Raw genomic sequence first — 24,628 nt, 5'->3', positions numbered from 1 at the left:
TAATGTAGTGCATTGCTGAGCTTTCTGCTACCAGCTTTACCTGAGTGATATTCCCCACTCACAGACTAGAACTGTTCTTTCTTACGAGCTACAATACCTGATGATCAAGATCAACCAGTTAATTACAGTAAATTCAAAACTAGCTTGATGCATTTCTACTAAGGGCACAAGAAACTGCTAGTTTGAAATACAACTTTATTTTTTTAATCAATATGCAATCTACAAAATGTTATTACAAGATTATCAGCATGATCTCTTTGCACTTATACTGACAAAAGACCCAAATAAAATTATAGTTTCCATTAGGAGTAACAGCACTGCTTCAGAGTTATCAAAATTATTGCTAAGAACTACTAACTGCAGCAGTTAGTTACTGTGTTAAGTAACAAAAAGACAAATAAATGGAAAATATAAGTGTGGACAACAACACCGCAGCAAAGAAGTCTGCCAGGTAAAATAAACACAACCAAAAGTAACATGTGAAAACATGTGTTCAGACGTAAAATACTTTTGGACAATTAATACAGAATCTGGAGGAAAACAAAGCAAGGAGCATAAGGATGACGGTGGCTTGGTATCAAGCTCAATGGAGTGCATCATCATCCTAATTTCTTGAGAGTTTCTACCCAGGGGCAACAGAACCATTGTTCCCAATCTCTGCAGAGCTTCAGCTGTGGCATCCAGTAACACCCCTTTTCTTACACTTTGTTCTCTCTTCTGGTTGGCGTAAGTGGGCATTGCTGGTTTTTTACTTACTGACATAAAAAATCATCTACAGACGATTATCACTATTCTTTTCTTCTTCTTCTTTTTTGCCTCTCTTTTATTATTAGAGACTTTGATGCAGATCCCATTTTATCAGTTAAAAGACTTCCACTGACTTCAATGGGTGTTTGAATCCAAAATTACATCAAGTACCATTTACCTGGTGTAATACAATTAGTACAAGAAAGATGAATGTAAAGATAAAGTTTGTCGTTTTCAGCAAATATGACACTTTGTAAGTAAGGCAAACACACTATAAAAATAGCTGTTCTCATTGATTTCTGTTTTAAATATAAAATCTCCCAAACCCTGCTGGTCCTTTGTGAAGGAAACACAGATAACATCTAAACACTGCCCTGAAGTAAATGTTAGTGAAATGTCAGCATCTTAAGTGACCCAGGCAGTTGGAAGCATTTCAGTGACTGCGGGCGCTCGCTGCGGGAAGCAGAGATCAGACACGTGTGAAACCTGGCTCCTCACATGATGCCAGTACCTCTGAGTTATTTAAAGCTCCAGTCCTTCTGCTAGCTGGACACTGCTTATGCATCACAACAGCTTATAGCAACTGCTCCTCATCTCCATTCCCCTTCCCAAAATTACAATTAGACTACTTGTAGCTGAAATTTCTAAAGAATTCAGAGCCCATTTGTTTACTCAGTATCAGCTGCTGATATTAACAGTAGTAAGGCTAATTTTAAGAAAACTGCAGCTAACATTCATGGGAAATGTTAGCAATGAGTCTTAAAGTTAAGAATATTTGGTCAGTAAGTTATGCTCAAGACAACACAGAATAAAGGAGAAGCCTGGTTATTTCTGGTTTGGCATGTTGCAATATAATGGGAAGTTAGAATTTGATGGCAGGGAAAAAAGTCAGACAACCCAAATTTTCTTTCATTAAACTGCAGCCTATTTTTAAATATTCTGACATCAAGGCATGTGAACATCAGTGTGAGACTGAACAGGGCAATTATTCAATCTTAGGCTTCACTAATTGTCAAGTTTAAACTGAAAGCCATGTATTAAACAGAGAAACTTTCTTTCAGTGTAGCAGTATTTCTGTGGAGTTAATTCCCTGTTATCCTGATCCAATTCTGATTAAAGTTAATAATGAGTCTTGCAAGCCTCAAATGAAAATCCAGGGGTTTGCAACACAGACAAAGCTGTAGCTTGACCTTTTTATGTTACTGAGTTCAGTAAGTCTGAATGATCATTTGCACCATAAAACCTTAATACAACTGGAGTTAATACAACTCTCTAGCAGGAATGGTGACTTGTAAGGTGGTCATTCATTATTTAAGCCACTCACTGCAAACAGTAGCTTGTATCTTGAAGGGTCAACACTACACAGGCTCCTTAAACACATCCTGAGACACAGCAGACACCTGAGAGCACAACAGCAGCCACAGCTTCTGCAGGACCTGTAACACCACCAGGTACCTTGTGCCCAGGAGGTGAGTGCTGTGAATGGAGATCCTAAGTTAAAAGAGAGCTGGAATGGAGATATTCAGGTTCCTCCTTCTTAAAAACAGAAAAATAGGGACCAGCTGGGAAAGACAGGCTTTGGAGAGCAACCACTGTTAACACGTTTACTGAGTTAGCAGTTTAATGCCAATCAAAACAAGTCAGCCCCAGGCAAAGGTAACTGCAGGTGATTGCAATGCATATTTTGCTTTCTCTACCTCACTGAGCAAAGAGGTTAATAAATATTGTAGTTGTAGTACAGCCATGGACTTCAGCAAACTGCAGAGCTTGCCATGTCACAAGTATAAACACCTTGCCCTGGTGGCAACGGTGGGCCCCTTAGTTCAGCTGAGAAGAATATAAACCAAATTAAATATTAATAAAATACCAAACATGACTTGAAGGTGCTAATGGCTTCTCAAGTCAAAACACAGACAGAGGAGGCAACAGCTGAGACATATTTGGATCACTACTGTAGTCCAACGCTTGCTTAGATTTATAACAATATAATCTGCTAATAAAAAGGGATATATAGAGAAGCCCAAATACCATAATAGTCTATTTGGGGCTTTGGCAATGCAATACCCATAAAAAACCTGCCCTCAGGACTTACTATAGAATCTATTACCCATTTCATTCTCAGCTTCTGGATGGGGGGAAAAGTTTATTGTGATGAACTAGGTTCATATTATGGTCTTCTATTTCTTCAGACTGGTAATTTTCTCTGTGTATATCCCACATATTTCTACTTTTGGGAAATACCATTTATCTGTATTTTTACACAGTGTTCATATAAACAGTTACAAGCTGTACAAAATATAAAGTGAGACAGTGCAATCCTATATTTTTTGTTCTCCACTAATTTTAGTTTGAAGTAAGGCTAATTTTAAGAAAACTGCAGCCAAAAAAAAGGGGGTATCATGAGCTTTTTTAAAATTTATCATACTGTTTCAGACCTGGAATTACAGCCTGCAGAAAATGGCAAAGGGGATAATGGTTGAAGGAAAGTATTAGAACATTTCCCTAAAGGCCAATTGTTTGTTGAAAACACAATTAACACATTGACATTAGTGATTAGTAGCTCAGGCTGCCTGATGAAGCATCACAGCTTCATGTCTCTTGTGACAGTCCATTCCTGCATTACTTCCCCATGGAAAATGCCTTTAGAGCCAGGAACATGAAAACATCTCCCTTTTCATGCATGTCTTAAAAGTTACTCAAAGCCACAGCTCCTGCAGTTTCCATACCAACATCTAGAACTTGCATCCTAAAGGAGACACAGAGCAAACAGCAGCATCCAGCTCGTGGAAGGAAACCTCCTCTGGTGTAAATTCTCCAAGCCTCATCAGATGAAATGGCCCTGGACTGATTTACACTCACTGAGAATCCACCCCTTATCTCACTTGCTGCAGTAGTGAAAAGGAACTGTCTAAACCTGGCACAGAGACTTCAATCACATCTGCCATATGGGTTTTTCTGCCCAAGAGATTACTTTGAGTGAACCTAAAAAGTGCTGAGGAGGGAACAGTTGCAGCCACAGAAGAATAAAGAGTATTATTGCAGAGAACCCTTTTTCCCAATGAAATCACCCAATTTTCAACTCATTAATTAAGGCTCTTGTTGAGAATATTATTTGGACTTGTTCTACTCACATACATCAAGGGGAGCCAAAACATGAGGGACTTGAGTTTTCAAACAGCACTAAAAAATGTTAATTGGTCCTTCTGGACCTTACACAGGTGCTGATAGATCATAAGCACTCTGGAAGTTTTTATTACTAAATATTACATGTCCAAGTGAAATAAACCTTTTGAGTAGTGCCATTAGGTTTCAGTAGGGAGTATGAGATCATTCCCCAGTCAGAAATACACAAAAGGAAAACAATACATTAGAATCAGTCAGTCTAGTGCTCACATCCTGCTGCTCTGACAAGGAGACCTTACTCATACCAGGGCTCCCATGACAGGAAGTTTACTTGAATGCAGGCCAGTCCAATGACTGCAGACTCAAACCCATAAGCACTAAAAAAAATTCAATGACAGTGTTTACCCTAATCTGGGTCACTGCGCTTCTCCTAACAATAGAATTTCCTATGTAAATTGATCCCTAATAATATCCTATGACGGTGCCTCCTGTCCTCTTTCATTGCATTAGGCAGTTGCCAGCCTTATCTGGGTCTTCTCCATCAAGCCTAATCCACTTCTTTTCAATTTCAACCTGCAGGTAGAAAGCAAAAAACAGCAGGCAGAATTAGCAAATAATTGGACACAGAAAGTGTGAATTGCAGCAACAGCATGAAAAAAAGCTTTGACACAAAATCAAAATATTTCCAGACCCAACAGATTTCAAAACCAGTACTCCCAAAAATAGCTCAAATGAGGAAAAAAAAAAAAAGAAGCTGCATTCACAGTTCAAGTTTTCAGTCTCATCTTTGATCAGACAAGGAATTATTATTTAATGATTCTTTTGCTCAAAGTCATTATCAAAAGTACGTGCAAGATATGTTTTGAATACAAAGCATAATTGCTTTTCAAATACTATATGGGGCAGCAGGGAGGGAGAAGAGGAAGAAAACATGGAAAGCATAGCTCTGAGAATACCTGGCAATTGTAAAAAGCTTTCTGAACCACGTGTTTCTGGGGCTGCAGATCGCTCTCTATGCCCAGGGACTTCACTTCTGTTCCTGAGGCACACGTGTCATGAACAACAAACTGGACAGTAGCAAACGGGTACCAGTCAGAGGGTATCTCCTGGTCTGATCCCAGTTCCAGTTTGTAAGACAGGCTGTGTGGATGATCCAAACCTTGGGAAAGAAAAAGAAAACCACCACACCATTAGTGAATTATCTTTTCTTTGTTTAGGTTCATCTCCTAGCAAGAGAGCACAGCTTTACCTTTTATAAACACAGAGCTGTTGTTTGATACAAGGTTATTCTGTCTATAATATTTTGCTATTTGGGCATAAGGTTCCCTTGTTCATTTTCTGTCTGCTTCAGCACACTTGTCACAGTCATTGCAATTTTACAAATTAATTTGCACAAGATTTACCAGATCCTTTCATCTTCTCATTGAGAGGATATTACAAATGTAGGGCTTTGTTGCTAAATTCAAACTATTTGATGGAATATCAGGTTTCCCTTAAAAATGCATTTCTTACTCTGACAGAAAAATGAAAACTGGAAGGTCCCAGTGTAGTCAAGGCAGAGATGCTGCCCTGTGTCCAATAACCCCCTTTCCAGAGCTCTGTGCTGTAGAAATTTTACTGCAGTGCTTATTTCAAGTACTACAGCTATCTAGTGTACCATCATTTATTACACTATGTCCACAGCAGGAAGATAAAGGTGCAGCTCAGAGTGCTGCTCAAACAAGATACATTCCACCCGCCAGGATAAAGGCTACCTGGAGTCCCTGTCTAGTTTGGAAAAGAACATACCCCATTTCTTCAAAAAACAAAAAAAAAAGTACTGCTACAATAACTGTGATGTTATAAAGCAGTCATTAGGGATTTGTGCAGCATATTCTGAATTACTTTAATCATCCTAGGGATGATCCTAAGGATCACTTGCTTCAGCATTTCTTACATGTGGCAATGATAAGGGCAATCCCTTCTTCTGGCACACAGGAACACAGGGTGAAAGCTTGCTTCCAAAGCAACTGGAGTCAGCACACTGACTGTGTGTGTGAAAGCAGGATAATACAATTTAATATAATGAAAAGAATCCTCTCCAATTTCTTCAGGGCAAAACGTAGCAATTCTGCATTTCTCCTTCTCTCCAGGATTTTAATCATCAGCACAGACAACTAACTGTGCTTTGGCTGCAGGCAAGGGAAAAAAAATTAAAAAATAAGAAAAGAAAGGATTGCCTGTATTTTGTCAAAGGCAAGCCTGGCAGTGTATATTTGGTTTTCATCCATTACACTGAATGGAATCTTGAAGTTCAGGAAAAAATGTCCCATTCTTTATGCACTGACTTCCTCCTTTGACAGGAATCAATTTCGTATCAGAATGAAGGAAACACTGAAGATGGAGTTAACATTAACTGAGCTTTATCCATCCCCTGAGGAAAATCATGCTAATATTCCACATCCACAGGCTCACAGGCATTTTGTAAGGCAAAAATAAATAAAAAGGCTGCATCTCCATTGCTCCTAGGAGCCTTGGGCTGGGTGCCTGTCTGTGCTGCAGGTTTGCCCTGTAACATTACACAGACCTCTGGGCACACCTCAGGACAGGGTCCTGCAAGGCACTGGAGCACAAATATTCCCAGTTTGCAAGGAGTGCCATGCCAGGGGCATGCAGCATATGGCTGAGGACAGCAACACAAAACACAGAGACAAGTAAAACTGTAACATCAGGGACTTTATTATGGAAACAGAGGAGGGAACAAAGTCAAAAATAAGGATTACAGCCACCTGCCAGTGTCTTCAGAATGAAAGTGGAGCATAGAACAAGTGTGAGGAGGAGATGCTGTTTCATCACTCGTGTACCCGGGGACAGGCAGATCTCTGCACGTCTGTGATGTGAGCCTTGTCCATGATCTGCTGCTGGTCACCTCTTGCTGTGTCCAAGGCCATTTCTGCTGCACTAACACTCTCTTGCTGCTCAGTCCCTCTTCCAGACTGCCTGGACATGGTGGAATGAGCCTGTGTTGATGTGGACCTCTCCATCCTTGAGTCCTCCACCATCCCAGCAACAGGACACCACAAGGAACATCCTGTTCCAGAGCCACACTGCAAGGTGTCATCCCATCTGAACTGTGCTCCTTTTGGCTCCCAGGACCCGCTCCCCTTTCCCATGGTGGTGTCAGGATGCAGCTTGGGAACAACTTACTTGAACTGCTCTTTGTGCTGTTTCCTGGGTTGGGCTGCACAGTGCCAGCCACAAGTGAAGCATCCTGGGGAGGACAGCAGGAATTGCAGCACCAAGATGACACGGCATGTCTCGGCCAGGGAAAAGGCCAATCCCTCTGGGGCTGTGGTTAATCAAGGATCTGAGGAAAAAGGGTTTGCTGCTTGTAGTTAACTTCTGGTAGAAGGTAACCAGCATACATCCAAGGGCTTTTGGAGATCAAATTCAGAATCTTCTTGAGTTTTTTGGGGAGATGCCTACGAAGGAACAAATAGTAGTAGGAATTGTCTAACAAATTATTTTGTCTTCAGAAAAAAATAATCCAAAAAAAAATCACTGCTTGGAATTTTCCTAGGCAGATATTGGATGGTAAATGTTGGATATCAGATGTCCACTTGAGTCCAGCACCAATGAGCCATACCTCTTGGGCTGCTGCTGAAGGTTTCCCTGCTAGACATAGCACAGTTGTGATTCAGGACCATCCAAAGAAACCTCTGGGTTTATATTCCAGCTGACTGACAGCCATGAGGTGGTCTTGGTGTTGGGATGCAGTGAATTCTGGAGTGCTTCCTTTTCCTTAGATGGCAACCTGCAAAGGCAGAGACAACAGGTTTGGGATTTGGATAAGGACAATGCCTTGGGTCCTCTGGAGCAGATTCCATTGGACCTTTTTGCCTATTCCTAAAATACAGGGTTCCCCCAGCCTATCTGTCTCTAGTACCAACACCAATGTCAAAGGGAAGTACTCACCCCTTCACTTGTGGAGAAGTTCTGCCACTGCTGGGCTGTGCTAGGAGCGCAGAGCAACTTCTTCCCATCGGCTGTCAGACAACAAAGTGACTGACAAAGCATTCTGGAACACTCTGAACATCCCCCAAGTTTTCACCTAAAACTGAGGAGTTCTTTTCATCTCTGCTCCATGAAACCACTGCTTCCCAGGCCTTGTGTTACACTGGAGTTAGAAGGAGAAAGAGAACCTGTGTGTTGAAGATCCTTTTGCAAAAGAAACTGTAATGCTGAAAAAGCCAGGTGTTGGCCAGAAGGAGAGAAAACATGGTGCTGTAGAAAGGCAGGTGGGTTGGAGCAGGCACAGTGTGTTGAGGTGACATATTCAGAGCCCTGAGATATTCAAGATGACATATTCAAGCCCAGCTATCCAAAATGTGGCCCATCAGCCACTGTCGACATATGACCACCTGGACTGATGAAATCAAACCACTCCTGAGACAACCAGAAAAATCTGGGGAGATTACTGAGCTTTTACCATCTAATTTATGAGACAGAAACCCTGCAGTTTAGGTGTCTATGCAACTTTTTAAGACTTCTGTGAATTGAGCGATTTTAGTCTGCCCTAATCTGAAAATCTGGCTCTTGTTTCCTAAAAGTATTCCAAATTCTTGCTCTGTCTCCAAGGAATACCAATGAAAAAGCCAAAACAAACAAACAAAAGATCAGTAAAACTATGAAACTAGATTCCATATCTCATTTAGAATTCAGAAAGCATTTCAAATGCAATTAATAATCTAACTTTGCACTTATTAACAGTTTGGCCCTTTTTCACCTGTATAAGTAGCATTCAAGCAACCTTGATCTGAGAAAGGCTCATGAAACAAAGCAATTTAAGCCAAAATAATGTACTGGTTGTCTTAGTTATGTAATAATTCTAGTTTTGCCAAAATAGGTCCAGTTCTCTTACTTTGAACATGAAAACATACACAATTACTAAGAACAGATTTACATACATTAGGGTTGTTAGAAGTTAGTAGCTCCTGCATTTATGTCTAAATGGGTACATTTCTCCAGCCTGCTGGGAGAAGTGCATAGGGAATAGAGGAGTGAGACAGTAGCACTACCAAGCACCAGCTCACTGTGGTGCCAGTGCCAGAAGGAGGTGGATGGGCAGGGATGGAGCCCACCTGACACAGCCATGGCTTTGAGTTTCCACCTGGGCAGTTTAGAGAATGAGAAAAGCAGCACCTGGTGGTTCCTGGGAACCACATCACCTCCCACAGCAGAGTCCATGCACAGATGCTGTAAAGGCTGCCAGCAGCCACAACTTCCTCAAGCTCCAGTTTGCTGTCTCGTTTAGTACCTGCCTTCTCAGTGGCTCCATGATGCAGAATGAAATAAAAAATAATCAGCTGAAGAACTGCTGCTTTACACAACAGCTCAAGGATTGAGGTGTCCTAGCAGGAAAAATCACGGGGCTCACATGTACACAGCAAGTGATCAAAGCACAGTGCTTTGCAGTTTAGTCTCTCCCTTGCTCCCTGGGAACTCCCTGGGAAGCAGCTGACACAGCTTCTCCACTGCAAAGTCTGGCCCCAGTACTGTGCTAAAATCATAACATGTTCTGCATTTCCTTACACTAAGCCCCGGTTTCACAAACATGAACTCAGCTTGCAGAAATTTCACTGGATCAGCCCTTCAAAGCTTTTTGCCTTTCTTTCATTTTTTTTAAAAATAATGCTAACATTCTGACTCCAAATACAGTATCTATATATCTGAATAGGCACAGGCAGCTTTTAAAAGTCTGACATTTCTTGCAGCTCCTACTGACTTCACTTGGCCAGCACTCTTCCAAGAAAACACTTCAGCAGAATCCAGTGGATATTAACATATTTCAATGTCTATAAATGGAGCCAACTGTAAGCAACCTTTCATTTTCCCTTCTTTTTTTTTTAATTTTAAGAAGCCTTGGACAAAGGCTTTTTGAAAGCAAAATCCTCAGCATATTTTTCCGCCTGCGGTAAACACATTATGAAAGTTTACATACTTCTATTAGTTTGACTGTCTCCAGACTTTTGGCATGCCTTGGGACAACTCTATTTTTAAACTCTTAACTGTGTACAGAGCACTTGATATAGAGGTTTAAAATTTGACTGGGCAGTATTACTACCAAAATGTTTTTTTTCAAATGCACGAACATTTCACAGAGACAAATGATTCTGCAGATCTCAGCTAGAGGAATTATTCAAATGTCAGAAGTTTAAGCTACTGGCAGAAAATAATGTAGAGCTGTGGAATGTCTCAACAAAACCCTAGTTCTTCCTTTCAAATAACTTAAATCTGAAGTTAATTGTACACATCAAATCTTCAGGTGAAAGAACTGCTGAAAATTTGTAAGACTTACAATCTTTAAAATCGCCTAAAATGCTGACTTGATTTTACAGAAGCACACCTACACTAAATAGCAAAGAATACTAAAAGCTACCCAAACAGTCCTGTAAGCCTTGGGAAAACATATGGGTCACACCAACACGGTGCAAATCTCTGAAACCTGAGCACAGGACAGGGATTTTGAAGACCTGAGGAATCTTCTTCTGCCTTTTCATTCTCCTACATCTCTCCACCACTCCTCTGCCCTCCCTGTCCATTTTTCAGTCTCCCCAGCCCATGCCCTTCACTTCCCTCTCTCTGCCATTGCTCTTCCCCCACCATTAGTCCTGGCTTAGTAGTAGAATGCCTGAAACTGGGACTTAAGAAGGTAAAATCTTTTCTGGACATTTTAAAGAGGCAGTCAGCCCAGACAGGATAATACAAGACTAGGACAATCCATATGTTAGTAACATACACTTACCCCTTTTTCAAAAGTACAGATTTTACAGATATTTTACATTAAATGCTTTAACAGGTGCCCTTGTCTTACACAGATCCCCAAAGCCTCAGGTACACATACTGCAAAGGATCAAGCAAGGGATCAAATTCCTTCACTCTACAGAACTTGAAACAGGATACTGTATTCCTCAAGAATTTTTATGCCTTTAGAAAAGCACTATATGTCTTTAGAAAGGTACTGGTAATATGAGTAAAAATTGGAATTTTAAACCCAAATATTTATATTTTTATTCTTCAAAAAGTCATATTTTTGCCCTTAAATTAAATTAACTACTTCCACGTGTGCAATTAAAAATGTAGCTGTTTGTACTGCTACAAGTTTTCAGTGAGAAACCACCAGAAAGAAATAGGAAAAAAGTGGGAGGCATTTTTTGTCAGTGCAGTTATTGCCATGAGTGTACAATCTCAATGCACAAACCCATGAAAGAGGTAATAGAAACCAGCCTTTGCAAAACAGCAGCACTTCCTTCAGCAAATTCAACCACAGCACCTTCTAGTTCTGTATCATACCTACCATTTCTTAAATGATGCTAGAAAGCCAAGACCCAGCAGTGACAATACCACCTTTTCTATTAGCTGCGTGATATTTTGTTAATAAATCATTTTACCAGCTTCTGCTTCCCATCCCACCCATTGCCCAGCTGGTACACAGGAAGCATAAACCCTTCCCTCAGCCTTACTACTACAGACTTGAGGATTACTCAGAATGATCAGCTCTGCTTCCACAATACCACACACTTGAAATGACTGACAGTACATCAAACAAGTTAAGAAAACATGGTTTAAAGAAATTGATAAGTCTGTGTTCTCTTTTTTCTAAAAGATTATTCTAGCTTCTACCAACAGCATCCCAAAGATAAAAACCCAAACCATGACAGGTGATGGAGGTGCACAAGCATAAACCCAGTGAAGACACATGCCCAAGCCCATAGCACAAATTATTTACTTGAATTTTTATCTGGAAGCCTGTCAATCTTCCACACCACGGCCCTGTAGGCACTCTCGTATTTTGCTGTTCCAACTGAGACTTGGATTACGGGATCAGATTCAACCTCATGCAGAGCCCCAAGGCATGCTCTCCTATTCATTTTTGCTTTTAGGGACTTCTGCCTTTGGAGGTTCATGGTCCAAAGTGCTTTGATCCACTGTGTGGGAACAGGAAAGCGTATCATAACATTTTCACAGTATTTCACAGAGGGTAAACGTGTCGGGATCTGAGCAGTTGAGGACATGTTTATGAAAGCCTGAAGTTCAATGTATGCCCCCTGAACCACCACTGCAGCCTTCACAGAAAAGGGAAGGTCTTGCCCATTGTAGCGTGTCCTGAAGCGCATCAGTTCCAGCCTGCAGGCGTCCGGGGGTGTAAACTTAATAATCCGTGACTGCTCAAATTCCTGTGCTTTGACACAGTTATGGAAATGGCAGTCAAGAATATCGATCCACTTCTTCTCCTGCTCCTTCTCAAAGTAACGCTCGTCCCTCTTCTGGAGCTCCAGGTCGTTCAGGGTTAGAAAACACTCGGCACCGCCGTTCACAAAACACAGGCAGTAAATGTGTGTGATGACTGCACTTTCTACGAGTTTTCCTTCTGCCTTAGTGACTTTCCCCCAAAAGTTATCCACTATTTCCAGAGTCATTTCTTGCTCTTCATAATTCCTCTTTTGTCTGGAAACAGCAGGAAGTTTCATGAGCTCCTCCTCGACCGTCACAAGGAAATCAGTGAAGTCGTTGTAATCGGTGGTGCCCAGCTTCAACATCTGCTCCACCTCTGGCTCATGGATCACCTCTACCTTGGGGTGGTACCTCCTCTTCTCCGTGTAAGACACGCACTCGATCTTCACAGTGTGGATTTTTCCTGAGACATTGTAGCTCTCCAGTTTGGGTTCGGACAGCTTGCACTGCGGCTGCAGCTGGAATTCCTTGAAAGGTTTCTCCAGGCCCTTTTCGTAAAACATCTGCAACACCCCTCCAGCCAGGACGCTCAGGTAAATGGGGCCCCACTGCCGAGATGACATCATGTTCTTCTTCTCAGGAATCCTCAGCATGAATGGCCACCCATCTGATTTCTGGCTCCTGAAAAGGCTGCGTGGGATGGTGGGGGAGAGCTTGTGCCACGCGTGGGTGCTGGAGATGGGTGGGTTTTCCACAGCCTCACAGCTGTCAGCTTGTAGGTGTTCAAGCCTCTCACAGATGTAACTGAAGGAGCCCTGGTTAAGGCTTTTCTGATCATGACATGTTTCTTTGTCTCTAGGATGACACCCACTCCTGTCAAGCACTTTGTCCTTCCTGTGCATGCTAGCATTAGCTGGTGACATGCTGAGGGAGCACCCTTCCTTCCAAAAAGGACTGGAGAAAGCACAGTCACTGTGGAAGTATGGGAAGTGTCCTGGAGCCAGCTCCTCGCAGCTTTCTGGTGGGTTAGGACTTCCTTCATCTGCTGATTTGGAGACCAAAGTCTTACCTGGATGGTCATTAGGTGAGGGGCTCAAAGGAAGGCTGCTCGGTTTCTGCGAGGCTAGGGATGAGCAAATCCCGGGTGATGGAGAAGGGTTAACATTTGATGGCCATTCAGGGATGGGGTAAAGCACATGAATCCCAGACTTTGGAAAGCAGGGGTTTCCTGGGTAGTCTCTGGTAGGTGTAGTAAGTGGAGAGTTGCTGGGGGGTCCAGGACTTAGGTAGAAATCAACTACAGGAGATGAGAGCGGAGTGCTGCCTGTAGAGGACGACCTGCTTGAAGACTCATGAACACTGCACAGGTTGAGCTTAAGGCCATTTGGTTTGGTGCTACTCTGATTGTCAACCAGTTTCTGAGGTGACTGGAAGGGAGGCTCATCTTCAAAGGTGACCCAGTTTGCTGGATTTGGGGAACACATCTTGTAGGAAAACTTGAGGCACTTGCACAACGCATCACCCGCAAGCCATCTATGAAGAAACAACAAACATGATGCAAATCAAACTCAAATCACACAAAGCTCAAATCTGCAAGCAGTTGACAAATCCAGTGTATTTTGTTTCTACATGTATAATCTGAGAAAGCTGTGTACAAACTGATAAACTGCTCATGAATCCCCACTGCTCTCCCAGGCTGGGGATTGAAGGGAGTTCTAAGCTCTACGAGCTGTTCAGAGCATCTGATGTAAAGAGCCTCTCAATCAGAGAGAGCAGAATGCCCCACAGCAGTACAGGACTGCCTGAATAATAATTTCAGCTTCATTATATACAACATAATACTATACAGCTTATGCATCATTTCAAATATGGACAGAGATTTTTCCATACCAGGCATCTGCTCCGGGTAAGGTTTCCCCTCCTCCCCAGCATTTTACTAAGAATGGTGTAGCTGTTTCCAAAAATAGAGTCAGGAGGGAGAGAAGGGATTATTTTTTTGATGAAAAGCTGTAGCAACTCAGTGCTGATGGCAAAGGTACACATGCTGCTGTCATCAGGGCAAAAACCTGGATGCCTGCCAGACTTGGGCAGGAATCCCTTTACATCAGTTCCTTCCAGGAAAACCCAGGCTTACACTCTCAGAGACTGGACATGTTATAAGGAAGCATTGGAATGGGATTAAACTTTTAAACAAGAAATTAGCCCTAAGGATGAGCAGTGCATTCCTGCTGAGGAGTAGACTGCAAGCCTCCACCACAGACAAAACACTGATGAAACACAAGTCAAGGCCAAGTAACAACACTCACATCTGCCAAGCACTGAATTGGCTGGTGGCCTGGAAAAAGGACAGGTCTTTAAACCAATTAATAAACTACACTTCATCAAACAAAGTGTCTTTGGTAAAGGGCTCAGCTGGGTGTCCTCTGAGCAGGACTGCAACCAGTAAATCATTAATCTTTGCCTTCGTGGTTCTAAATTATGCGCTGAAATTTAAATGCTCATTGCATCCTTATGCAGGGCATGTTGCCCCCAAAGCTTTTCCTCCCCCACTGCTCCTGCCTGATGAGGGAGCAAGCAAAAAATTGCCAGTGCCTGAGGAGGAATGGAGTACAATGAAACACCAGGGGGGCACATATAAACATCTCTCATTTAATAGAAAGTTACTCTTGTTCTGTCAGAACACATCCACGCTTGCCTGAAAGCACAAAGAAGGCGGAGCTCACACAGACAAAAACCACCTGCATGCACATTACTCTGTTAATTAGGGTCAGCTAATGATCACTTAGAGCTATTGCCCTTCATGCACAGAGAGCCACAGTCGGGCTGTTTAATTGCACAGCACTACAGAATCACATAACCATAAAAGCCATTCTTTATCTGTAACACATAGAGAATAGTTCACTTCCAGACATGCTACAGTTCAGCCAAGTGAAACTTGTGCTACAAGTCTTTATTTTTATCATTATTCCATTATTTCTGGGGCAGTTTGTGGCCAGTAAGAAAGTGCAATAAATCTGCTTACTCTGAGGCTGACCAACAGGGAGCTCTCAACAGAGGGGGACTCTGGTCCTTCATTAGTTTTTGAACTCTCGACCTTTTTGTTCAGAAAAATATTTGCACTATGCTAGTTATTTTATAAGCACTCTAATCACCACTTACAGAAAGAGAGAGAGAAAAGGAGCAAACAAGTACAAATTACTATCATAGCTCAGACACACACAACTACCAGTGTATCCTTCACCCACACAATCACTTCATCATAAAGCGCAGCAATGGAAAGAAAAATCACAGCTATTTGGTCTCTGACTTGGTCATCATTTTTTCCTCCCATATCACACCCTTCTCCTCCTCTCTCTCTGGTTGCTACCATGGCTCTTTCAGCATTAATTATTTCTAGAGCTGAAGTTTCAAAGTTTTCAGCCCTTTTCTCAAAGCCTCATTTGTTAAGAGCAGCTAATGTGATGCTGACTCGGGGTGTGGCTTTTTCCTGGAACAGCTGGGACACTGGGGCAGTCTGGTAGACAAGAGAACATAAGGAAACAGCCTCAAAGGCTGCCATTAAAAACTCCTCTGGCATTTACAAAAGATAAGGGATGGCCAGAGAGAGGAAAAAAACACAATGTGGATGGGAGAGAAGCCTTTCTCTGCAGAGAGGCTCTGGGGATGCTGCCACAACCCTCCAGTGTGACCACAGCCACACTGAAGGGGCAAATCACACAACACTGAGGTGCACCAATAGAAAAGAAATCATAAAATCGGGTGTTCACAATAAAGAACACATTTGCAGACTGTTTCCCTTTCTTGTTAGAAATGGAATTTTTCAATGTCTTTTATTACTCCCAGATGTTCGGGGGGGTTTCTCCCAGGGTCTGTTACTACTCCCATTTCAAAATGTGACATTTCAGATTATTTGGCAGGGGGTTTTTTTCCCATTACAAAACAAAAAGATGTTTGAACTCCACCTGCCAAACACGAAACTTCAGTCAGTAAGTGTCAATGAAGAAAACCACTTTCCCAGATGGAAAAAAGTGGAAAAAACCACTTTCCTCTGCAGTCACAATGCCCTCAGTGTACCTGTCAGAGGCTGCAGCTTTCACATCTTGTTGCTGTTGCAGTTATGTGGGAGTTTTTTTAAATGAAAAAAAGATGCTGATGATAATAAAAAACACACATGCAACAAGTGTTGAAATAAATAGTGGTTCCCCTACTGTTGTTCACTGATCCCCAAAAATGACTACTAGGAATGGAGGAAAAAAGCCCAAATTTACAAGCTGATTGGATAATGTCATGCTAATAAAAGGAAATGCAACTCTTGTGTGTTAAGGATAGCACCACTCATCTGGTATTAAAAAAAAAAAAAAATCAATCTTCTGCTGCTTCACATCACTTGTTCTCTGATTCTTTTACATCTGCACAAAGCAATAAAGTAATGCTTTCAATTTCTATTTTGTCCTAAACCATGCTCCAAATTCCTTCCTATGAACTGGGACATTTTTCCTTGAAATCAAAATAAAATTCAGGCTTCAAGATAGACGTATTTTGCCTCCAAAAAGCAAAGGTCCCCCATGGGACCCACATAAATGTAACCCAAATGCTTTGGATTAAAGGAAATGATACAAGATACCATTGATCACACATGTTATGTGGCCTGTGACATTTAAATTACAAGCACATGTGGTATTTTTTTCAGATAGGAGGCAGGAAATACCATTTTTAGAATCTTGAAACTGCCAGTAATAAAAGAAGCTGGCTGAAATAACAGTTGATCCTAGGTGCATTAATTCCAGTAACCCAAAAGTTGCAATTCATTTCAATTCATCCTCTTCTGCCTGAAAACAATCTTCCCATTTATCAGATTAACACACTCCCTCAGCATTTAATGAGCAGTCATTGCAGCTTAACTTCTTCATTTTAATACCTTGAGGATGGAAAGAAGAGAAACCCTATCCTATTATTGAGAGATTTCACAGGCTGTAGCTATCACTGGGTCCTTTGTTGCTTCAGAAATCCCAGATCAAATCTGCAGCGAAAACACAGCTCAACTTCCATGCCTTGCTGGGGGATATTGTTACCTCTTCCTACACTGAGCACTAATAATAACTCCCTGCTCACTCCAAGGTGCATCCCAGGGTATTGGCTCTGGCACTTTTAATCCAGAGGCACCTGGGTGCTCAGCGAGCTGAGGCTGCTGACGTGCCACCAGCAATGTCCCCACCACGCTGTGACAGCACGGCCTCCTGTCACCCCCTCACAGCAGCAGCACTGAACCTGCACAGTGCACCACTGGACCCCCTGCACATCTCCCTCTCAGGGCTCTTCCCTGAAATTTGGCACCAATTAAAACCCTCAAGCACCTCCCCTTATGTTCAAACATGAAGGTCCTCTTTTAAAATATTGGAGGAGCATGGGGTCAGCTAAAGAGGAATGTCAAGGAAACACCTCCCTCCTGCAAAGCATAAAGCAAGTAAAGGCAGTGTTTAATAGACAGTACTCACATTCCAGACACACAGAAAAGCATAATTTTATAAATACATTCCTTATTGCCTCCCTAGCTCCAGAGGCCATTGCAGCTCCAGAACTGTTAAGCTGCACATCCTGTAAACAAATTCCCTTTGTAACACCCAAGCACGTACCCTATGTGTGCCACTTGCTCAGCTGGGTAAACACCAGCCTCATTACTTGCTCCAAGCTCAAAAAAAACCCCCAGATTCATCTACATACAGTGTGACAAAAGAGTTTAATAATCCCTTCTAAATAAGCTGGGCTCTTCACATGAGCTGCTCTGTTTGTGGACAGTGCCTGGCCATTTTTATTTCCACCTTTCCAGAAAAACTCTGGACCCCATACACTACTACAAGTCCATTTTATTTCCAGGAGCAAGGTTGTCTGTTGCATACAGGCTGTATAGAAATTTAATGCAAAGCTCTGCATCCTTTGCACACTGTGGTGAAGCTGTCCCACAACCACACCATGAGTTGCTGCTGTTCTTTCTACAAACACCCAGACAATCCTTCAAGCATTTTGCCACAGAGTGCAATAGTCTCGCAGGGAAGTACAAATTCTCTGCAGTTTAAGCAATAAAGCACATATGGTATATAAAACGCCCTAAATGTTTCTAAGCCCTTGTGATATCCAAGTAAAACATGGCAGATTTATCTCTGTGTTTTACAGCCATATTCTTTGTGTCACTGTTTTGGTTATTACTTAACTCTGAAAAAAAAAAAAAAAAACTTGAAGCACAACTTCTACATAAAGTACTGCTTGATTTATGATGATTTGCCTCAATTTTTACTTTGGTACTACATGTGGCTGCACTTCTATTTAGCTCTGCTTTTTCTATCCTAGACACACATAAAAAATGTATCGAGTCTATATGTCTGAAATAAACATAAACAAAAGCCACAACTAATGGGAAATAGGAATTTCTTGGCATTTTCTTATATTTGGGATATGGATTAAGCCTCCCACTGCATTACTCATTTTAGAAAATAAGGAACTGGTGTAATAGTCAAAAATACACCAACTTCAAAGTGCAATGTGACCTTTTATTTACATTGCTCACTCTCTGGGGCATAGGCACAGCTGGGAGAAGTTCAGAGCTTGCAGCTAATCTGTTTAATTTGGAATTCCTTACTCTTGGCCCCGAGAGCTGGAGGAATTAAAGCTTTCAGCTTTTGACAGTGTGCACGTCCCCAGAGCAAAGGCAGACCCAGCTCTTGCAAACACCTCTCGCTGTTGCTTGTTCCTGCCTGAAGGCACAAGCTGGGAAAAATCGACATTTTTAAGGGTATCAACACAACCCATCCCAATTCCCAAGCAGAGACAACACTCTCTTTGAGAGAGAAAAGGGTCGGGCAGAGGCTCTCAGTGAAGATAATGTCACAGGGTTTGGGGTGCAGGGGACTCCCCACCACGAGGTCAGGCACGATGGTGACAGCACTGCCGGTCCCTGCACACCGGGAGAGCATCCGGGATGCAGCCAGGGAGGGATCCCACAGGCACTGCATGTGGAAATTCCAACTGCTCTGCCTCTTCATGCTTTAAAAGGCTGTGAGCTGATATGAGATTCACACCAGAGGGAAAATCTATGGGATGCTCCCAAATGGAGAATGAAAGGAAAGCAGCCAGTCACATCTCTGGTAACCATTCAAGCCTGCTCAGCTGTGCCTGAAGTGGATGCTCCCCAAAGCAGCTCTCCTTGCTGACAAGAGGAGGAGATTGGATGGTGAGGATCTTCCACTGGATATGAAAATTTAGCATAGCTACTCACAACAATTCCCACCTTTGCCGCAGATAATCGCTCAAACCTCAGCTGTTAGGCACTGTAAAAAAAAACTCCTTTTCATGTGCAGATCCATTCTGGGAGCCCTTGCCTAACACTCAGAAGTGAAGTCATTCCAAAGCTGCCTCGAAAAGACAACAAAACCTCATGCATGACTGGTCTTGTGTGTAACACCATCAGCTTCAACCACCCTTCCCATACAGGAGCCGTGATTCCCACACCCTCCCTCACCCTGCTCCAGCAGTCACATCACCACGGGTGAGTCACATCAGCTTTGTCCTTCCCTGTTTTCTTAGTGGGGAACAGGAATCAAGGCAGAAAAGCCTAGAGACTTTTCACTGGAAGCGTCTGTATGACTTTATGGAGACAAAGGTATTTCCTAAAGAGATCGAGAGATTTTTACAAATCAGCCACCTGGGATCTGCACCCCCCATTCCTCCCAAGGAGTTTTTTGCAGTTTGTGTTATCATCCTTGCAGTTTGTGTTATCATCCTTGTTATCAGGAACACAACTTTCAGAATGAGATAACATAAACTAAATAGAATAAACTAAAAATAATAATTCTAAAGTATTTTTTTAAAAGGAATCTAAAATAGAGACCCAATGTAAGTGCCATTGGGAAAGATACTGGAATGCAGACCTGGAGCTGCAAAGAGCAGCAGAGCTCCTCTTACCCCACAGGCCACCTCTCTCACCTGAGGGGAACTGCAAGGGTTCTTTCAGCAGGTCCTGCACTACCTGATGTGGCTCAGCCCATGTCCAGACACCTCACAGAACACGTCAGCCAGGGAATATAACAGCGTGGAGAAAGAAGTCAGGCAAAAATCTGCCTCCAGCTACGAAACATCCAAGGCTCACAGGCTTGCAACAAGCACTTTCTATCATAAAAAAAACCAGTTTTCCCAAGCCACAGCTACATGTAACTATTTTGTTTCAGGGAGATGAAATAACATCTTACATCACACCACAAGCTGCATAATTCTGGTACATAAAGAGCCACAGGTACACTTAGAACCTGTTTGTTTTTCCTTTTAACATAACCAAAGTGATAAAACCCACATTTGCCTCTGGCATATCTGTAAAAATAGCAAACAGCAGTACTCAACACGAGTCTGAGCATCTTTCTGGAGGACATCAGTTCTAACTTCAGTCAGCTCCTGCAGGTGACACCCAGCAGAGTTCCATCCCAGCATTCTCCTGTTTTCTGGGCAGACTCCCCACCTTAGGAGGTGACAGACTGTCCCAGGTGTCACTAAGACAGGTCTAGTGGCCCGTGCCTCTTTGGGCTCCAGGCTGGGAACACAGAAGGCAGGACAGGGTGGACCCCTGGTCATGCCCCGTTTGCTGGCAAATGGGATGGCCAGGAAAACCCTCAGGAAGACACAGTCTGCTATCAAAGACAGTAGGAACAGTTTTACTAGCTCAAATTAGAACTGGATTAAATCCTGAGAACCACTAAATGGTTCTCTGTCTTTTAGTGAACGTCTTTAACAGAAAAAGCTTGTTTTTCATAGAAGAAATAACAAAAAAACTGATGAAATCAATATTAACTACTCAGAGTTTTTATTCTCTTCCTTTCTGGATATCACAGTGCCTTCTAAGACACATCACTTGTGTGCAAGAGGTGACTGCAAGATGTGATGCAAGACATGATTGCATCTTCTCAAAGCAAAGCAGTTACACATAGCAGTGTATTGTGAAAACTCCTTTGTTTTTTTAATGTTAGAAAGTGCTCACTGCAAACCTGTGACCCTTAAAAAGTTTTTTAGCTGGAGGTTGACTTTTGATCTGGGCTGTTGCACTTAACTTCTTCCCATTATCTGCATAGACAAGGTAAGTAAATGATAGTTAATTCACTTCACTGTGTTCCTGTCATGTGTACAACACACCTCCCACAGGGCCCACTCACATTCAGCTCCCTGGGATAGTCCTGCTTCATCCTCAGAATCACACTCCTCTCCAGCATCACCACAGTGATGGCACAGCTTACACTCCACAGGCACATTTTGGAGAGCCAAGGGAGAGCAGGGATTCATGTAAACTGTTTATTGACACCAGCTGTCATTTTACTGTACAGAAGGTTTGTTGGGTTCTTTTACTAATAATTTAAAAAAAATGCTCTGGCGTAGAAGAGACAGGAAAATAAATCTATTTTTATTTGCAGTACTTTTGCAGGTCACTAAGTTAATGGAATGTTACTGCATCTAGTGAAGCAATTTTTTTAACTGTGTTTAGGAAACATGTTATTATTAGGAAAGCACGCACACCCCACAGAAGTGCTCTGGTCACAGCAGCTCTGCACAGGGCTCTGGCAAGTACTTTAACATCCCAAACCTCTCCCTCTCTTCTCCCCCTGGGCAGAAGAGACTTACAATGGACTAAGAAGCAGCAGAAATGTAGTTATGGGTGGCTGTCCCACTTCTGTAACAGCAACAACCTTTTTTTATTTTTTCAGGATTAAGCAGCTCTCTGGATTTAAAAAAAAAAAAAAGCCAGAGTACTTTGGCACACAGATCACATATCAAAACATTAAGCTGGCTGAGGACAAAAAGAAGTTTAAGTCTGGTCCTCTGCTAGTGTTTGCAGTGTCCAAGGGATGGGAGGGATGAAATGCCACAAAGAACACACAGCACAGAAGAATACTTCAAAATTCTTGCCACTAATCTCAGAGTGAGTAGTAAAAGGTAGGGAAGCTGACAGAAGTACTGTATTTAGGAAAATCACTGAACAGCATAATAGTCCCTTTTTTTTTTTTTACTTTAGTTTTAGTTCTGAGTCAGTTTTTATATCTGCCCTTAAAACTGCCTCATGCTTTAGTGCCCAACAAACACGTGGCAATACCTTCCTGGGGTATAACCCACGACATAAGATTTGTAGGGGTCTTCTGAACATGAAAGGTACTGTCTGACAGCTGTCAGGAACATTTTCTGACAAAATAGCTCTCATCTGATCTGTGGGATCCCCTTCTCCCTGCTTTAAGTCCTTACAGGAATACTAGCACTAAGGAGATTAAATCGTTGTTTATTTGGATACAAGTACTGTTAATAGCAAGTGGTGACAGTCGTGTAGAAAGTGTAATTCATAACACAGACACCAAAAAAAGCCTCATTTGGGTTCCTCTCCAAAAGCCTTTTAAGACAGACACGTGGGCAGCCTGCTTTTCTGAAGCAGAAGACGTCAGCTTATATTTATACCAATCAAAACCAGCAGAAAAGAAGTGGTGGACTAGAGGGATCTTGTTTACCCAAACACAAAGTAAAACACTGCCCAGGATAGTGCATCTGTTTTCAGGCTGGACTTAAGGTCCACACACAGATAACTTATAAACCCACATGAACTTGCTAGTCAGAGAGCATCAACAAGCTGGGCCATGAAGTTTACAAACCCCAATAACTTTTGAAGTGATGGAAAATAAAACTTACTGCACATTCATGAGGGAGAAGGAAAACAATCAAAGCCGAGCATGAAGCAAGCACTTGATACCTGCCTTGGGGCAGGCTTTCCCAGAGGTGTAATTTACAACTTCTGCATCAGGTAAATACAATCTCTGGCCACAGTCCCACAGCACAAATTGCTTTAAGCTCAGCCACAGCTGGTTACAGAGCACAGTGCTCAGTTCTCCTCCACTCACACACAGAGGCAAAGAGGCAGATAATCTTTCCTCACAGCATTTTCTCCCATTGCACAAATCAGACAACATAAAGTGTTCTCTTCAGCTACTGCTTTTTCTTCTTTCACAGCTACAGAAGAGCCTCAGTCCCCAGACAGGGCAAAGCGAGTTAACACCGAAATGAACAGTTCATGTTTAAAAGCCTCAGGCTCCAAAACTTCTGTTCCCTCCTCCCCAGTCAGTCATTACCACTCTCCCAAAAAAAAAGCTAAGTCCTGTTTGCAGAGAAATCACTCAGGGTTTCTCCACCTCACAGAAAAAAACACTGGGGAAGCAAAGAATTGTGTAACTTTTACTTGGGTCCGGAGAACAGCTTAGTCAGCAGTTTTCTCAGCACATTTGTTTCCCACAAATATCAGAACAACTACACCTTAAAAAAAAAAAAAAAAAAAAAAAAAAAACAAAACCAAAAAAAACCAACCCTTACTGCAAAGCCCCCCTTCCCTTCGGTGAGCACTTACCTAAAGCCAGAAAGGGGATATTTTCTACTTTTTTTTTTTTTTTTCTCATTAACACTATCCTTGACACTCCATCCCCGGGGTCTGCACTAGGGGGATGTAAGGCCAGTGCAATTCAGACATCCCAGCCCTGTGCAGCACATCCTCTGCATCCGCTCCGGGGGTTTTCCCAAAGCCCGGCTGGATTTATGGGAGAGATTTCTGCAGCCACGTTTTCAAACACCGTGACCCTACGTGCATACTTTAACATCATCAGCCGAACCACTAAGAAAACATGAGAAAGGCTCCAGGAATTCAATTCACTTCGAGTATTAAAGAAAAACACTCCTCGCTTGCCCCAGTCTCCTCCCTAACAAGGCAGAAGCCATGGGAATGCGATCCCTTAGGATGCCCGGCACCCAAACCCTCCCGATTTCCGCCGTGATTCAAAGCCCCGGAGCAAAACCATCCCCATTTCACCGCTTCTACTCGAAAAGGAGAGGAAAGGAAGAGGAGGAGAGGAGAGGAGAGGAGAGGAGAGGAGAGGAGAGGAGAGGAGAGGAGAGGAGAGGAGAGGAGAGGAGAGGAGAGGAGAGGAGAGGAGAGGAGAGGAGAGGAGAGGAGAGGAGAGGAGAGGAGAGGAGAGGAGAGGAGAGGAGAAAATGGGGGAAAAAAGAAATTTAGAAAGAAAAAAGAGCGAAATATTTTAGCTAAATGCATCATGTTCTTACACCAAAACAAAAGAGCCCCATCCGCCGGCCCGTTCCAAGGCAGAACTTCGTGGCTGCGCTTCAGCCACCGGGAAAATTCCACTTCGGACGGAGTCCCCCCGTGCCCCGCTGCTCTGGCCCGGCTGCCCCGGGGCAGAGCCGCTCCTGTCCCGCTCTTTGCCCGCTCCGGTCCCGCCCCGCCGGGAGCGCAGCAGCGGCCGCGCCGGGCCGGGGGCGGCGGCCAGGACAGGCCCCGCCCGGCGCATCCCGCCGGAGCATCCCCCGGGAAAGGCAGGGCATCCCCCGGCCAGCAAAGCTCCTCCGGGGGCAGGAGAGCCTCCGAGGCTCGGGAAATGTCTGAATAACCAACAGGGCTGGGCGGTTGTGTTGCCCTGAAGGTCCTTCTCAGCCATTCCTGCAGGGGTGCACAAAGACTGATCCCGAA

General features: G+C 43.0%; 1 protein-coding gene across 2 annotated transcripts; it reads right to left on the bottom strand.

The window, feature by feature from the left end:
- Positions 1 to 175: 175 nt before the first annotated feature.
- Positions 176 to 24,364, bottom strand: STON1 (stonin 1). Of its 2 annotated transcripts, none has more exons than XR_010359487.1 (4): positions 11,639 to 13,617; positions 4,827 to 5,029; positions 2,072 to 4,443; positions 176 to 925 (listed from the first exon to the last, which is right to left on the bottom strand). XR_010359487.1 is itself a non-coding variant. In XM_064415151.1 (4 exons), the coding sequence occupies exons 2-4, from the start codon at positions 13,566 to 13,568 to the stop codon at positions 4,369 to 4,371; spliced, it is 2,208 nt and encodes a 735-aa protein (XP_064271221.1). In that variant the 5' UTR covers positions 13,569 to 13,617; positions 24,205 to 24,364; the 3' UTR covers positions 176 to 4,368. The 2 variants fall into 2 exon arrangements, 1 of the variants encoding a protein (XP_064271221.1); XM_064415151.1 differs by adding an exon at positions 24,205 to 24,364 and having other exon boundaries at positions 176 to 4,443.
- Positions 24,365 to 24,628: the final 264 nt, after the last annotated feature.

Source organism: Passer domesticus, chromosome 3 (assembly GCF_036417665.1).
Source record: "Passer domesticus isolate bPasDom1 chromosome 3, bPasDom1.hap1, whole genome shotgun sequence".
Taxonomy (NCBI): domain Eukaryota; kingdom Metazoa; phylum Chordata; class Aves; order Passeriformes; family Passeridae; genus Passer; species Passer domesticus.
Note: the sequence above shows the minus strand (reverse complement) of the source record. Positions and strands in the feature narration are given on the sequence as shown.